The following is a 16,631-nucleotide window of genomic DNA, read 5'->3' as shown; positions in this document are numbered from 1 at the left end:
AGGCTGGAGTGCAATGGCACGATCTCGGCTCACTGCAACCTCTGCCTCCCAGGTTCCAGCAATTCTCCTGCCTCAGCTTCCTGAGTAGCTGGGATTACAGGCATGCGCCACCACACCTGGCCAATTTTTGTATTTTTAGTAGAGACAGGGTTTCTCCATTTTGGTCAGATTGGTCTCGAACTCTGGACCTCAGGTGATTGGCCTGCTCTGGCCTCTCAAAGTGCTGGGATTACGGGCGTGAGCCACTGTGCCCCGCCTCAGCTACACTGATGTAATATTCAGAAACTACTTTCTTTGCTCATCCATTAAAAGCAGTTTCTCATTCACTCAAGTTTTATCATGAAATTGCAGCAATTTAGTCACATCTTCAGGCTCTGTGTAATTCTAGTTTTCTCGCTGTTGCCACCACATCTGCAATTACTTCCTCTACTGAAATCTTGAACTCCTCAAAGTCATCCATGAGGATTGGAATCCACTTCTTCCAAACTCCTGTTAATGTTGCTGATTTGCCCTCCCATCAGTCATAAATGTTCTTAATGGCATCTAGAATGGTGAATTATTTCCAGAAGGTTCTCAATTTACTTTGCCCATACCCATTAGACAAATTGCTGTCTATGGCAGCTATAGCCTTTCTTTCTTTCTGTTTTTTTTTTTTGAAGAAGGAGTTTCGCTCTTCCTGCAATGGTGCTATCTCGGCTTACTGCAGCCTCCACCTCCCGGGTTCAAGCGATTCTCCTGCCTCAGCCTCTTGAGTAGCAGGGATTATAGACGTGTGTCCCCATACCTGGCTAAGTTTTGCATCATTAGTAGAAATGGGGTTTTGCCATGTTGGCCAGGCTGGTCTTGAACTCCTGACCTCAGGTGATCCACCTGCCTTGGCCTCCCAAAGTGTTGGGATTACAGGTGTGAGCCACTGTACCTGGCTGCTATAGACTTTCTTAAATAATAAGGCTTGGAAGTCAAAATTATTATTCGATTCATGGGCTGCAGAATGGATGTTAGCAGGAATGAAAACAACATAAATCTCCTTTTATATCTCTATCAGAGTTCTTGGGTGGCAAGGTGCACTGGCAAAGACCAGTAATATTTTGAAAGGAATCTTTTTCTGAGCAGTAAGTCTCAACAGTGGTCTTAAAGTATTCACTAAACCATGCGTAAACAGATGTACTGTCATCCAGGCTCTGTTATTACATTGAACAACCACAGGTAGGGTATGACTTTTGGAATGGTAAATGTGCATTGACTTCAACTTAAAGTCACAAGTTGCATTAGACCCTAACAAGAGAGTCAGCCCATCCTTTGAAGCTTTGAAACCAGGCATTTCATAGTTGCTCCGTAGCCATGGAAGTCCTAGACGGTATATTCTTCCGGTATAAGTCTATTTCATCTACACTGAAGATCTGTTGGCCATGTGCATGGTGGCTCACACCTGTAATCCCAGCAATTTGGATGGCTGAGGTGGTTGAGGTGGTTGGATCACTTGAGGCCAGAAGTTCGAGATGAGCCTGACCAACATGGTGAAACCCCATCTCTACTGAAAATACAAAAATTAACCAGGTGTCTTGGCACATGCCTGTAGTCCCAGCAACTAGGGAGGCTGAGGCAGGAGGAACGTTTGAACCCAGAAGGCAGAAGTTGCAGTGAGCTGAGATTGTGCCACTACACTCCAGCCTGGGTGACAGAGTAAGACTCTCAAATAAAAGAAAGAAAGAAAGAAAAGAAAATCTGTTGCATAATGTAGCCACCTTCAATGATGCATTGGCAAGTTATCCTGGATAACTTGTATGTAGCTTCTACATCAGTACTTGCTCCTTCTTTCCTTCCTTCCTTCCTTCCTTCCTTCCTTCCTTCCTTCCTTCCTTCCCTCCCTCCCTCCCTCCCTCCCTCCTTCCCTCCCTCCCTCCCTCCCTCCCTCCTTCCCTCCTTCCCTCCTTCCCTCCTTCCTTCCTTCCTTCCCTCTTTCCTTCCTTCCTTCCTTCCTTCCTTCCTTCCTTCCTTCCTTCCTTCCTTCCTTCCTTCCTTCCTTCCTTCCTCCTTTCCTTTCCTTTCCTTCTTCCTTCCTTTCCTTCCTTCCTTTTCTTCCTTTTTTTTTTTTTTTTTTGACAGAGTCTCTTTCTGTCGCCCAGCCTGGAGTGCAGTGGCAGGATCTTGACTCACTGCAACCTCTGCCCTCCTGGGTTCAGACAATTCTCCTGCCTTTGCCTCCCTAGTAGCTGGGAATACGGGAATGCACCACCATATCCGGCTAATTTTTGTATGCTTAGTGGAGAAAGGGTTTCACCATGTTGGCCAGGCTGGTCTTAAACTTCCTGACCTCAAGTGATCTGCCCTCCTTGGCCTACCAAAGTACTGGGATTATAGGTGTGAGCCACCATGCCAGGCCTACCTTGCACTTTTAATTTATGGAAATGGCTTCTTTCCTAAAACCTAACGAAGCAACCTCTGCTAGCCTCCAGCTTTTCTTCTTCAGCTTCTTCACCCCTCTCAGACTTTCTAGAGTTAAAGAGAGTTAGGGCCTTCCTCTGGATTACACTTTGGTTTACAGGAATGTTGTAGCTGATTTGATTTTCTATCCAGGCCACTAAAACTTTCTTCACATCAACAATAAACTTGTTTTGCTTTCTTATCATTCACATATTCACTGGACTAGCACTTTAAATTTTCTTTGATAACTTTTTCTTTGCATTTACAGCTTGGCTGTTTGGCATAAAAGGCCTAGCTTTTGGCCTATCTCAGCTTTTGACCTGTCTCAGCTTTTGACTTACCTTTCTCATTAAGCTTAATCAATTGTAACTTTTGAATTAAAGTGATAGATGTGTGAGTATTCTGTTCACTTGAACACTTAGGGGTCACTGTGGGGTCATTAATGGCCTAATTTCAACAGTGTGTCTCAGAGATTAGGGAGGCCCAAGGAAAGGGAAGACAGACGGGGGAACCGCTGTTTCGTGGAGCTGTCAAAATACATATTTGTTGATTAAATTCACCATCTTATATGAGCACAGTTCATGGCTCCCCAAAACAATTACAATAGTAATGTCAAAGATTACTGATCACAAATCACCATAACAGGTATAATAATAATGATGAAAAAGTTTGAAATGTTGTGAGAGTTACCAAAAGGTGATACACATACATCCAGTAAGCACATGTTATTGGGAAAATGTTGCTGGTAGACTTGCTTTGACACAGGATTGCTGCAAATCTTCAATTTGGTAAAAAATACTACTACTTCTACTATCTGTGAAGTACAACAAAGCAAAGTGCCGTAAATCAAGATATGTCCATATAAATATAATTTTTTTAAACTTTTAAATTTTGACATTTTATCTAAACATTACAGATCCCATTTTGGGAGACCAACGCAGGTAAATTGCTTGAGGTCAGGAGTTTGAGACCAGTCTGAGCTATATAATGAAATCCTCCTATCTCTACAAAAAAAAAAGAATTAGATAAGCCTGGTGGTGTGTGATTGTAGACCCATGTACTTGGGAGACTGAGGTAGGAGGATCACTTAAGCCCAGGAGATGGAGGTTGCAGTGAGCTCAGATCATGCCTCTGCACTCCAGCCTGGGTGAAAGAGTGAGACCCTGCCAGTAAATAAATAAAACCAAGAAAAGTTGCGTGTTCTTCTTAACTCTTCTCAATTTAGTAATTACTTTTATTCTCACATAACTTTCTGAGGAAAAGCCCTGTTCATAATTCTTTACCTTTTTTCTCCCCACAGAAATGGCAGGATATTATTAAGGAAGTCAAGTTTCTACAAAGGATAAAACATCCCAACAGTATAGAATACAAAGGCTGTTATTTACGTGAACACACAGCATGGGTTGGTATTTGCTCTCCTCTTGTTGCAATTTTAGCTGATTTTGGTTTATAATGAATTAATTCAGATTGGTTGTGTAAAGGCATCCTAAAACACCTGAAACGTTAGTTCATACTGAAAGAAAACGAGCATTATTTCCTAGAACTTGTAGGCAATAAGAGGTAATAGAACTTTTGCAAGTCTTACTGCAGAGATATTTTAGAATTCTGTTGACTTGTGTGTGTATGATAAAGTGTCCTCTGACAGTTTTAATAGTACCATTCAAACATTGTGAAAACAATCATGTTACTTGAGGTTGAAAGTTAGCATTTTTTTTTTACATAAATGTACTATAATGCAATTAACTAGAAAGATCTTGGTGAAATTTGGGTGAATCCTGGTGAAATTTGAATGGATTATGATTCCTTGGCTGAATAATACTAAAGATAAAGAATTGTTGCACTTTATTTATTTTTTTTTAAATATGGGGTTTCACCATGATGGCCAGGCTGGTCTTGAACTCTTGACCTCAGGTGGTCCACCCACCTTGGCCTCCCAAAGTGCTAGGTTTACAGGCCTGAGCCACCGCGCCCAGCTCTGTACTTTATTATAAGAAGTAGAAATTAATTTTGCCCTTTTGTTACCAGGAGTGGCCCCTTATTTTGAATAATAAGCCACAACTAAGTATCATTTGAGTATACTTACTGTAGATTTAGATTTGTAGTGTTTGGTGCATTTGTATCCAGTTTGTTTTGGTGGTGGTAGTGGTGATTTATATAACTGAGGCTATGATTAAAAAAGCAGTGACATTAGACAGGTAACTTCTTTGCCCCTCAGGGTTCTCCATCCTGAGGATACTAATAGAACCTTGTAAGGTTATTCTGAGGATTAAATTGGTTACTATGTAAAAAAAATACCTGGCACGTGGTGCTTTGTGTAAAAAAATACCTGGTGCTTTGTGTTTGCTTTCAAAGAAACAGCTGTAACCTAAGCCTTATATAGTTTTTCCTCATATCTATGGGGGATTTGGTTTGAGGACACCCACCCCCAGGATACCATATCGCTTATATAAAATGGAGTGTATCTGCACATAACCTGCGCACATCCACCTATTATTTTTTCAATCATCTGTAGATTAGTTTAATACCACATGTGAATGCCATGTAAATAGTTGTTATATTTTATTGGTTTTTGTATTATTTTTATTGTTATATTGTAACTTTTTATTTTTTCAATTATTTTTGACACATAGTTCGTTGAATCTACAAATCTAGAACCCATAGATGTGAAGGGATGACTACACATATAATTCTAGAGAACACAGTTTTCTGTGTCCTAACAATGAGCAATGTTGTTACTATAGGTTAGTAGTAATGGAATATATGTATTGCTTTACAATTTTAATTAGCAATTATATATGAAATATACAGCTTATAGAAGTGATTATATATTGGCATTATTAAAAGATTAATGTATCATTGGTTTGACTTTATATATGCATTTAACAAATCACTGAATACATGACTTTTTTATTAAGAATTTAAAAAAATAAGTTATTCTGAGTAATATATAACTGTATTTTCTAAAGTAAATGGGGACTAGAGTTTTACTTCAAACTATCTTGATCTCCTGGGTGAGCTTATTTTATCTTAAATAGAATCTTTACAATAATATATTTTAATGCTTTTATAATTTTTTCATGTAGCTTGTAATGGAATATTGTTTAGGATCTGCTTCAGATTTACTAGAAGGTAAGTTTCCTTTGATTATTTAAAAAAGTATTCATAGAATAAAATGATAATTTAGTTAGACATTATTTAAATGATACTAATACCAAATAATGTTAAGCTTTTTAGAAAGAGCAGAATGCTTAGTCTTTTTCAAATTCTCAATGTGGTATGTGTTGTCTGTATTAAATATTATATGTTATATAGTAGCTTAAAATAGTTATTTTTCTCATTCTGTCTTTACAAGTATTTTTTCTGAATTCTCTGTCATTCTGTGCCTCCTGTTCAAAACAAAGTGAGAATAAAGGGAGAACTCTGTTACTATTGTTTTTATATCACCAAATAATTATTTAATATTGTTAGCTAAGAGAAGAATTTGCTATGAACTGTACTTTAACAGCTGGCACAACTGCATACAAATTATAAAGTTTAGCAATCTTTATCATCTTGGGGAATTTATTCTTGCTCAGTATCAGTTTTTAAAAATTGCCCTATGTATTAGTTATGTATTTCTTTTAACAAAAATGTTCTGTGTATTAATTATTTTCAAATAAATTTTAAGTTCACAAAAAGCCATTACAAGAAGTGGAAATAGCAGCAATTACACATGGTGCTCTCCAGGGATTAGCCTACTTACATTCTCATACAATGATCCATAGGTAAGTGCTTTGGAAATTATCATATTTTGATAAGTAAATAGGTTGTTGCCATTATCAACTTTAGAATTTATTAACCCTAAAGTTTTTATTGGTTATAGCCAAATAAAATAGTATAAGCTCATATTTTTTAGATTGTTCATGTCTTAAAATGAACATAGTGGTATACTTGATCTCTTTAGGATCATTTTTTTTTAATAAATTTTTTTTTTTTTTAAAGACGGGGTTTCACCATGTTGGTCAGGCTGGTCTTGAACTCCCAACTTCAGGTGATTCGCCTGCCTTGGCCTCCAAAGTGCTTGGATTACAGGTGTGAGCTACCACGCCCAGCCAGGATCATTTTTATCTTTACCTATATGTGTTGCTGGACCTTGTAAAAATATGTGTACTTTCTGGATTTGTGGTAGAAATTTAGTTGTAGGATTATTTAATTTGCAAACTGGAATGGGCATTAGAGAATTATATAGTCTTTCTCATTTTACAGGTAAAATCACTGATGTCTCAATTCGTGACTATAATTTCCTAAAGATTGCAAAGCTGAATAGATTAGAGCTAGAACTAAATCTAGATCTTTTGTCTTCTTGGTAACTGATAATGACAGATTTATTCCATTGATTCCTTGACATGGACGAATAAAAGCTGCTTAAGGCCAGGTGCGGCGGCTTACATGTGTAATCCCAGCACTTTGAGGGGTCACTTGAGGTCAGGAATTCAAGATCAGCCTGGCCAACATGGTGAAACACCGTCTCCACTGAAAATACAAAAATTAGCTGAGCATTGTTGTGGGCACCTGTGATCCCAGCTATGAAGCTGAGGGAAGAGAATTGTTTGAGCCTGGGAGGCGGAGGTTGCAGTGAGCTAAGATGGTGCCACTGCACCCCAGCCTGGGCAACAGAGTAAAACTCTGTCTCAAAAAAAAAAAAAGAAAAAGAAAAAATGAAAGCTGCTTAAGACACTTTATGCTTTTGAGCAGTGATCCTTGATAATCCTTGGTAATGAATAGTAACTTTGAAGTTAAAACATTTTATAATGTATTTTTGGCAATGATATTGGTCCTAGCTGTTTTAGAAGACAGTTAGCAGCCAGGCACGGTGGCTCACGCCTATAATCCCAGCACTTTGGGAGGCCAAGGCAGGTGGATCACGAGGTCAAGAGATCCAGACCATCCTGGTCAACAAGGTGAAACCCCGTCTCTACTAAAAATACAAAAATTAGCTGGGCATGGTGGCATGCGCCTGTAGTCCCAGCTACTCGGGAGGCTGAGGCAGGAGAATTGCTTGAACCCAGGAGGCGGAGGTTGCGGTGAGCCGAGATTGTGCCATTGCACACCAGTCTGGGTAACAAGAGCGAAACTCCGTCTCAAAAAAAAAAAAATAGAAGACAGTTAGCATTTTTTGATTATATATATGAACCAGGCAGTACATATTAAACTATGTAACAGAGTCATTGCGAGTTAATGGGTTATTAATTTTTTACATGGGGAGAAGATCTGAGAGATAGCCACAGGCTAGTAAATAAGTGAGTGCCATAGTTAGAATTTCAACCTAAGGTTTTCTCAAGTGTAAGATACCTCTTCATTTAAAAAAATCAAATGGAGGAAAAATAGATTCATTTCATGTTATGCTCTAAAATACTATAGTAAGAATTAACAAGGGCTTGGAAATTCAGCACTTTAATTTCTATTTTAATTTTTGAAAGATTAAGCATATATTATAATGCTAATTAGACGATCTTACATATAAATAACTATGATTTTCTTATATGGACAGTATGTTTGCTATTGCAGAAAAGTAAGTTTGAAAGTAAATTTGGGATAATTGATACTACATTATCCATATATTTCAGTTTTGTTTTATATTTAGGAGAACTATGCTGAAGTTTGGAAATGATATGAATACATCTTTATTTATTTATTTTGAATAAGTCTTTTTTTTAAAGTTTGGAGAGTAAGGTTCTTTTATATTTCTTTTTTTGTTTTTACTTTAAGTATGGATATGCAGAAATCTTACATATGATGAAGGGGTTGCTTGCTAATTACAATATATTTTTTAAAACCATTGTTTCTGCGAATAAACAGAAAGTAAAATATGCCAACTATATACTACAATGAACTAATTTTCTTTTTTTACTGCTATTTTTCTTTTCTTTTTGAGACAGAGTTTCGCTCGTTACCCAGGCTGGAGTGAAATGGCGTGATCTCAGCTCACCGCAACCTCCGCCTCCTGGGTTCAGGCAATTCTCCTGCCTCAGCCTCCTGAGTAGCTGGACTACAGGCATGCACCACCATGCCCAGCTAATTTTTTGTATTTTTAGTAGAGACGTGGTTTCTCCATGTTGACCAGGATGGTTTCGATCTCTTGACCTCGTGACTCACCCGCCTCGGCCTCCCAAAGTGCTGGGATTACAGGCGTGAGCCACAGCACCCGGCCCTATTTTTCTTTTAGAAAATTGTTAGTGTATGTTTATTTGAATTCTGTAGTTTTTTTGTTTTCTAATTTGAATATTCATTCTCATTATCCCAATTGTGAGATTACCGCAGGATTTAATTATTTTTATTTCTCCTTCTCTGTCTTAAGAATTTTTTTTTTTTTTTATCATTTTAAACATAATCTAATGAGGGAAAGAAAAGTAATTTTCTCTATTCCCTAAACCTAGAGATATCAAAGCAGGAAATATCCTTCTGACAGAACCAGGCCAGGTGAAACTTGCTGACTTTGGATCTGCTTCTATGGCATCACCTGCCAATTCCTTTGTGGGAACACCATATTGGTAAGAATAGTTCTATTTGGTAATGATCCTCATAATTGAAATAAGCAATATATGGTTGTACTTTTTTCAGATGTCTTTTCCTGGAACTATAATACTATTTTTAACATTTTACCTTAAGCATTATACTTACTTTTAAATATAGATTTAGAATGCTGCCCTTGCATCCCCCTATATTTCCTTTTTTTTTTTTTTTTTTTTTTGAGTCTCTCCCTGTCACCAGGCTGGAGTGCAGTGCCTTACTGTGCAACCTTCACCTCCTGGGTTCAAGCGATTCTCGTGCCTCAGCCTCCCGAGTAGCTGGGATTACAGGCATGTGACACCACACCTACCTGATTTTTCTGTTTTCAGTAGAGATGGGTTTTCACCATGTTGGCCAGAATGGTCTCGATCTCATGATCTGCCCGCCTTGGCCTCCTAAGGTGCTGGGATTACAGGCATGAGCCACTGTGCTTAGCCGCATCTCTCTATGTTTTCATTTTGTCCTGGGCACATTTGCTTTTCTGTTACTATCTATATTATATGTTGGATGTGGGAATGAAAAAAATTAAATAAAATTCAGTAGGGGCAGACATAGACATGCTAAATGCTAATTTGTATGCTTTCTTTAGATTATGTTTACTAAGTATCACTGATCTTCAGTTTTAGAGTACTTACAGACTAGTAGTTGATTTTGTCAAACATATATAAAAGTAGACTAAAGTATGATACCAGTCATTACATACTTAAATACCAGTCACCCAAACCAGCAACATTATCACATAGCCAATTCTGCTCTATATGTTCTCTTTTCATCCCTTGCCACCCAGAATTTTGAAACAAATCCCAGACAGCATCTTATTTCTTCTATAAATAATTCATTATGTATTTATCAGCAAGTTTTAAGGAAATAATTTTTCAGATCTTTAACTTCCATATATGTACTCTTTATATGTGCTGAGAGTGGTGACTTAGGTCTTTCTTTCCCACTTGCTCCTTTTTCTTGCTTTATAAAAGAAAGACTTCTCACCCATCCTGAATATTACAGTGATGCATTGTTCTGAGATATATATGCCTTAGAGGCACAGAAGAGAGAAATTTTTAGAATATATACCATCTATGAGAAATATTGAAAGGTTGGGGCACAAACTCGTGTGCCTCTCCAGTCATCCCTTCCTTTTAGTTATCAGTTATCTCTTTCTCTTTTCTCCCCTAATACTACTCCTCATGCCACTCTTTCTTCTTCCTTTTTTTTTTGACAGAGTCTTGCTCTTTCACCCAGGCTGGAGTGCAGTGGCATGGTCTCAGCTCACTGCAAACTCTGCCTCCAGCTAATTTTTGTATTTTTAGTGGAGACAGGAATTCACCCTCTTGGCCAGACTGGTCCTGAACTCCTGACCTCAAGTGATCTGCCCATCTTGGCCTCCCAAAGTGCTGGGATTACAGGCATGAGCCATTATGCTCATCCCCTTTCTTATTTTTCTAGTGTAGAATATAGAACTGAGATGGTAGTCATGGAACATATTAACATATTTCTTTGCAGTGAAAATTGAAATCAAGGCCGGGTTTAGTGGCTCACACCTGTAATCCCAGCACTTTGGGAGGCTGAGGTGGGCACCTGAGGTCAGGAGTTTGAGACCAGCCTGGCCAACATGGTAAAACCCCATCTCTATTAAAAACACAAAAATTAGCCAGATGTTAAATTAGGTAGGTGTGATGGCAAATGCCTGTAGTCCCAGCTACTCAGGAGGCTGAAGTATGAGAATCGCTTGAACCTGGGAGGCGGAGGTTGCAATGACCCGAGATGGCACCAGTGCACTTCAGCCTGGGTAGCAGAGTGAGACTCCATCTCAAAAAAGAAACAAGAAAATTGAACTTGGACTTTTCCTGACAGGAAGTGATTCATATGTGTCTAATTGATAACGACCATGAAGTCTGGCTCTGCTAATTACGTTATAAGGCAGTGTTTTTTCTTTTCTTTTTTTTTTTTGTTACAATAGCTTTGTGAATATAGGTATTGTTTTTAATTAATTGAGTGAACTAATTCTGCATCTCCAAGTTTTAAATATCTTTAAACATATATACAATATACAGTATTTGTATATCCTATCCATTATATCTTTTGCAGCCATTAAATATATAAAATGTAGATATCAACCCCAAAATGTATAAGGGATACATAGTTTTTATCAATTCTGGGAGGTAAATGAATTTTAAAAATTTGAAGACTACTGCTCTAGATGACCAGAAATTTCTTGTGTAGATTCCTAGTCTGGATAGAGTATTCTTCCTTTACAAAAAAAAGGGGGGGGGAGGTTCTGAGCTAATAAAAGTTCTTAATGATTTCCCTTTTTAGAAATTAGTGATGAATATTAGCTATTAAAAAGGCAGCCAGGCACAATGGCTCATGCCTGTAATACCAGTACTTTGAGAGGCTGAGACAGGTGAATTGCTTGAGCTCAGGAGTTTGAGATCAGTCTGGGCAACACGGTGAAACCCTGCTTCTACAAAAAGTATAAAAAATTAGCCAGGCATGGTGGCATGCACTTGTAGTCCCAGCTATTTGGGAGGCTGAGGTGAGAGAATCACCTGAGCCCAGGAGGTCGAGGTTGCAGTGAGTCATGATCATGCCACTGTACTCCAGACTGGGCAGTGGAGTGAGATTGTGTCTCCAGAAATAAAAATAAAAATATAAAAAATTTTAAAAGACCCTGGGCTGGGCATGGTGCCTCACACCCATAATTCAACACTGTGAGAGGCTAAAGAGGCAGGATCCCTGAAGCCAGGAGTTCATTACCAACCTGGTCAGCATAGAAAGACAAGAAAAAAAATAAATAAATATTAGCCAGGTATGGTGGCACACACCTGTAGTCCTAGCTAGTCAGGAGGCTGAGACAGGTAGATTGCTTGAGCTCAAAAGGTTGTGGCTGCAGTGAGCTATGATCATGCCACTACACTCCAGCCTGGGCGACAGAGTGAGACCTGTCTCAAAAAGAAAATTAACACAGAAAAGATAATTAAAAGGCCCTGGAAAGTTCTTCAGTGAAAAATACAAAAAATACTTTTTTTTGAAAGAGTGTGAAGTAACTTTATTAGAAAGTCTGTCTAGTTAATCAGATAAACAATTGAATAACATTCTTGACAAGTAGGCATAGCATTCATATTATTTTCAAATACCAGAGAAAAATATTTATTTAAAATTTTAGATTTGGGCAGTACATATGCAGTTTTGTTACGTGAATGTATTGTGTGATGCTGAGGTTTGAGTGTCAATTGAACTCTTTATTCAAATAGTGAACATAGTACCCACTAGGAAGTTCTTCATACCTTGTCCCACTCCCTGCCTCTCTTTTGGAGTCCACATGTCTGTTGTTCCTGTCTTTATGTCCATGTATATACGCAGTGTTTAGCTCCCATTTATAAGCAAGAACATGCAGTATTTGATTTTCTGTTTCTGTGTTAATTCACTTAGGATAATGGCCTCCAGCTGCATTCATCTTGCTGCAGAGGACATGATTTCATTCTTTTTTTTATGGCTGTGTAGGATTCCATGATGTATATGTACCACATTTTCTTTTTCTTTTTTTGAGAAAAGTTCTCACTTTGTCACCCAGGCTGGAGTGCAGTGGCACGATCTCAGCTCACTGCAGCCTCAACCTCCCGAATTCAAGTGATCATCCCACTTTAGCTTCCTGCGTGGCTGGGACTACAGGCACACACCACCACCCTGGCTAATTTTTGTATTTTTTGTAGCGATTGGATTTTGCCATATTTCCCAGGCTGTTCTTGAACTCCTGAGCTCAGACAATCCACCTGCCTTGGCCTCCCAAAGTGTTAGGATTACAGGTGTGAGCCATGGTGCCCAGCCTTTTACCACATTTTTTAAATCCAGTCAGTGTTGATGGGCACTAAGGTTGATTTTGTGTCTTTACTCTTGTGAATAGTGCTGTGATAAACATAAGTACGGGTATTTTTTCAGTAGAACAATTTATTTTCCTTCGGGTATGTACCTAGTAATTGGGATTGCTGAGTCAAATGGTAATTCTATTTTTACTTATTTGAGAAATCTCCAAAGTACTTTCCATAGGAGCAGAACTAATTTACAATCCCACCAGCAGTGTATGAGTGGCTATCTCTGTGGTTTTGATTTGCTCTTACTCTGACCATTAGTGATACTGAGCATTTTTTCATGTCTGTTGGCCACTTGTATTTTTTCTTTTGAGAAGTACCTTGTTCATGCCCTTTGTCCACTTTTTCTTTTTTTTTGAGACGGGGTCTCACTCTATCACCTAGGCTAGAGTGCAGTGGCACGATTTTGGCTCACTGCAACCTCTGCCTCCCAGGTTCAAGAAGTTCCTTTGCCTCAGTCCCTGGCTGGGACTACAGGTGTGTGCCACCACACCTGGCTAATTTTTTTTATTTTTAGTAGAGATGAGGTTTCACCATATTGGCCAGGCTGGTCTCAAACTCTTGACCTTGTGATCCACCTGCCTCAGCCTTCCAGAGTTCTGGGATTACAGTTGTCAGCCCTTGCACCTGGCCCTTTGTCTACTTTTTAACTCCTTTATAGATTTCAGATTATTGGTCTTTTGTCAGATGCATAGTTTTCAGATACTTTGTCCCATTCTGTAGGTTGTCTGTTTACTGCGTCGATAGACTCTTTTGCTGTGCAGAAGCCATTTAGCTTAGTTAGGTTCCATTTGTCTGTTTTTGGTTTTGTTGCAGAAAAACAGAAAAAGCACTTCTTTAACTTTACTTAGCTTAGTGATTTCCCACACTTCAACATCTTAAAAGAATAATTATGAAACACCAATAGTTATTGACTATTGAAAGTTTACTTTGGGCCAGATGCGGTGGCTCATGCCTGTAATCCCAGCACTTTGGGAGGCCGAGGCGGGTGGATCATGAGGTCAAGAGACTGAGACCATCCTGGTCAACATGGTGAAACCCTGTCTCTACTAAAAATACAAAAAACTAGCTGGGCACGGTGGCACGTGCCTGTAATCCGAGCTACTCAGGAGGCTGAGGCAGGAGAATTGCCTGAACCCAGGAGGCGGAGGTTGCGGTGAACCAAGATCACGCCATTGCAGTCCAGCCTGGGTAACAACAGCGAAACTCTGTCTCAAAAAAAAAAAAAAAAAAGAAAGAAAGAAATTTATTTACACGTTTGTTAATTTTTCTATAGTAGTATGATTAGAACACGAGAGCTGGATACATATATATGTCTTACACATACATGCGTACGCACACACATACAAACTGGGAGTACTTGGTAATAATCTTATTAAAGCAGTCAGCAACTGTTTTAAGTGTCTATCTATGTTTAACATGAAATACAAATGAAGTGTAAGGTAAAGTACCGTCAAGAATGTTAGACTCGGCCAGATGCAGTGGTGTATGCCTGTAATCCCAGAACTTTGGGGGACTGAGGCGGACAGATCACTTGAGGTCAGAAGTTTGAGACTAGCCTGGCCAACATGGTGAAGCCCCATCTCTATCAGAAAATACAAAAATTAACCAGGCGTATTGGCCCACGCCTGTAGTCTCAGCTACTTGAGAGGCTGAGGTGGGAGAATCACTTGAACCTAGGAGGCAGAGGTTGCAGTGAGCCGAGATCAAGCCATTATACTCCAGCCTGGGTGACAGAGTGAGACCCTGTCTCAAAAAAAATTTTTTTTAATTTTAAAAAAGAATGTAGGACGCTAGTTGAAGACATGAATTAGTGCTTAATTTACAAATAAGATACCCATAAGATTGATAATTGTGTGATTGAGTTGTAAGCTGCCCGAGCCATTTTTATCATGGAACACCATTTTTATTTGAAAGAAAGACGCAAACTGTGATTATTCAGTCTTGGTTATTGTGGCAGGTAATTTTCTTTAATAAATGACATGAGCTTGTAATTTCAAGGAAAACAACTGACAATATTTTTGCCAATAGTAAAAATTCAATCTGTTAAGCAAAAATTAGACTTTTTTTTTTTTTTTTTGAGACAGTCTCACTCTATCACCCAGGCTAGAGTGCAGTGGTGTGATCTCGGCTCACTGCAACCTCTGCCTCCCGGGTTCAAGTGATTCTCCTGCCTCAGCCTCCTGAGTAGCTGGGATTACAGGAGCACACCACCACACACAGCTAATTTTTTGTATTGTTAGTAGAGAATACAAAAATACAAAAATGGTTTCACCATGTTGGTCAGGCTAGTCCCAAACTCTTGACCTCTGATCCGCCCACCTCAGCCTCCCAAAATGATGGGATTACAGGCATGAGCCACCATGCCTGGCCAAAAATTAGACTTTTTTAATGATATCCTGAGACCAAAATATTTGAGAACCACTGGCCTAAAGGATATGAATCAGTATTATAATCTGCAAACTTGAGCAGATGCAGAATATAATCCTGCCTTGGGAGCCTCCTTCTTTTGGGGTGGCTGTTACATGATAATGACAGATGGTGAGAATAAATCTCACACTATATATGCATTGCTAAATATTTACCTCAGAACCTGTAATACACTTAGTTCCCATTATAAAAATTCTTATGTTGAGATATATTGGCTAGAAGTCAAACCAGTGATCTCCATGTAAATAACCATTACATTCTCAAAGAATAGTATACTTAAAAAAAAAAAAACTTTAATTTAAGTGAACATTTTGTTCTAGGATGGCCCCAGAAGTAATTTTAGCCATGGATGAAGGACAATATGATGGCAAAGTAGACGTGTGGTCTCTTGGAATAACATGTATTGAACTAGGTAAGCATTGTTCTTCATTACTATGGATTAAGTTTTGATCAATGTTTTACCTCAATTTCTATACCGATGTATAAAAATTATAGATTTTTATCTTTTATGTCACTTTATAAGGTGGGCAATACATTTATTAAGGTTTTCACTTTGGTTATTTGATAATTTTTATATATGTTAGGGTTAGGTATATGATATTTGCTCTGTTAGGTATATTTGCTCTGTTCGATTATATCTAAAATAATTTTCCACTGTGGTTTTAATTTGAGGAATCTGTGTCTGACGTTAATGAGTATTTGTTAAACACCTAGAATATATTTGTGATTATCAGATTTACCATCTATACAAGCTCTATAAAGCATTCCTAACTAGCTAGAGTAGTTATTACTTTTTTTTTTTTTTACTTTGAATTAGGGATGAAATGAGATGTCAGACTGCATATCTATATGCTGTTGTGTAACAGTTTTTTTTTTTTTTAAGATGGTAAGGCTGACTTTATTCAACAGGGGCCATGATGTTAGGTGTATGGATCACTGTAGCAGGGTCTTGCAGTGAGGGTGAAAGATCGGACTCAATTTCCTGTAGCAGTTTGATTTTATGCACATATTTGGTTCAGTTGCTCATTATGCTAAAAACAGTGGACCATCATAACTTATGTGAACCAGTAAACTCTCATTGTAATTGAAGATGCTGCCCATCTTCTTGCTCTGGATTTCCCAGTGGAAGTCTACCAGTCCAAAAGTCTCTTCCTTTTTATCTTCTTTTAAAAGTATTGCATTAAACTTTATTTATTTATTTATTTATTTACTTTTGAGGCAGGGTCTTGTGTTCTGTTGCCCAGGCTAGAGTGCAGTGGTGCAATTTCAGCTTACTCTAACCTCTGCTTCCTGTGATCAAGCAATCCTCCCACCTCAGCCTCCCACGTTGCCGGGACTACAGGCGCACACCACCATGCCAGA

At 38.5% G+C, this 16,631-nt stretch overlaps 1 protein-coding gene across 4 annotated transcripts in view; it reads left to right on the top strand.

The window, feature by feature from the left end:
* TAOK1 (TAO kinase 1) overlaps window positions 1-16,631 on the top strand; it is a 168,749-nt gene that overhangs the window by 83,436 nt on the left and 68,682 nt on the right. For all 4 annotated transcript variants that reach the window (XM_035303282.3, XM_054257062.2, XM_054257064.2 and 1 more), the window contains 5 exons: window positions 3,725-3,826; window positions 5,508-5,553; window positions 6,092-6,188; window positions 8,841-8,954; window positions 15,590-15,681. In XM_035303282.3, the coding sequence (XP_035159173.1) occupies window positions 3,725-3,826; window positions 5,508-5,553; window positions 6,092-6,188; window positions 8,841-8,954; window positions 15,590-15,681 (451 nt within the window). The remainder of the gene's footprint in view (window positions 1-3,724; window positions 3,827-5,507; window positions 5,554-6,091; window positions 6,189-8,840; window positions 8,955-15,589; window positions 15,682-16,631) is intronic.

Source organism: Callithrix jacchus, chromosome 5 (assembly GCF_049354715.1).
Source record: "Callithrix jacchus isolate 240 chromosome 5, calJac240_pri, whole genome shotgun sequence".
Taxonomy (NCBI): Eukaryota; Metazoa; Chordata; class Mammalia; order Primates; family Cebidae; genus Callithrix; species Callithrix jacchus.
The sequence above is the reverse complement of the archived record's forward strand: the minus strand, read 5'-3'. Positions and strand labels throughout refer to the sequence as shown.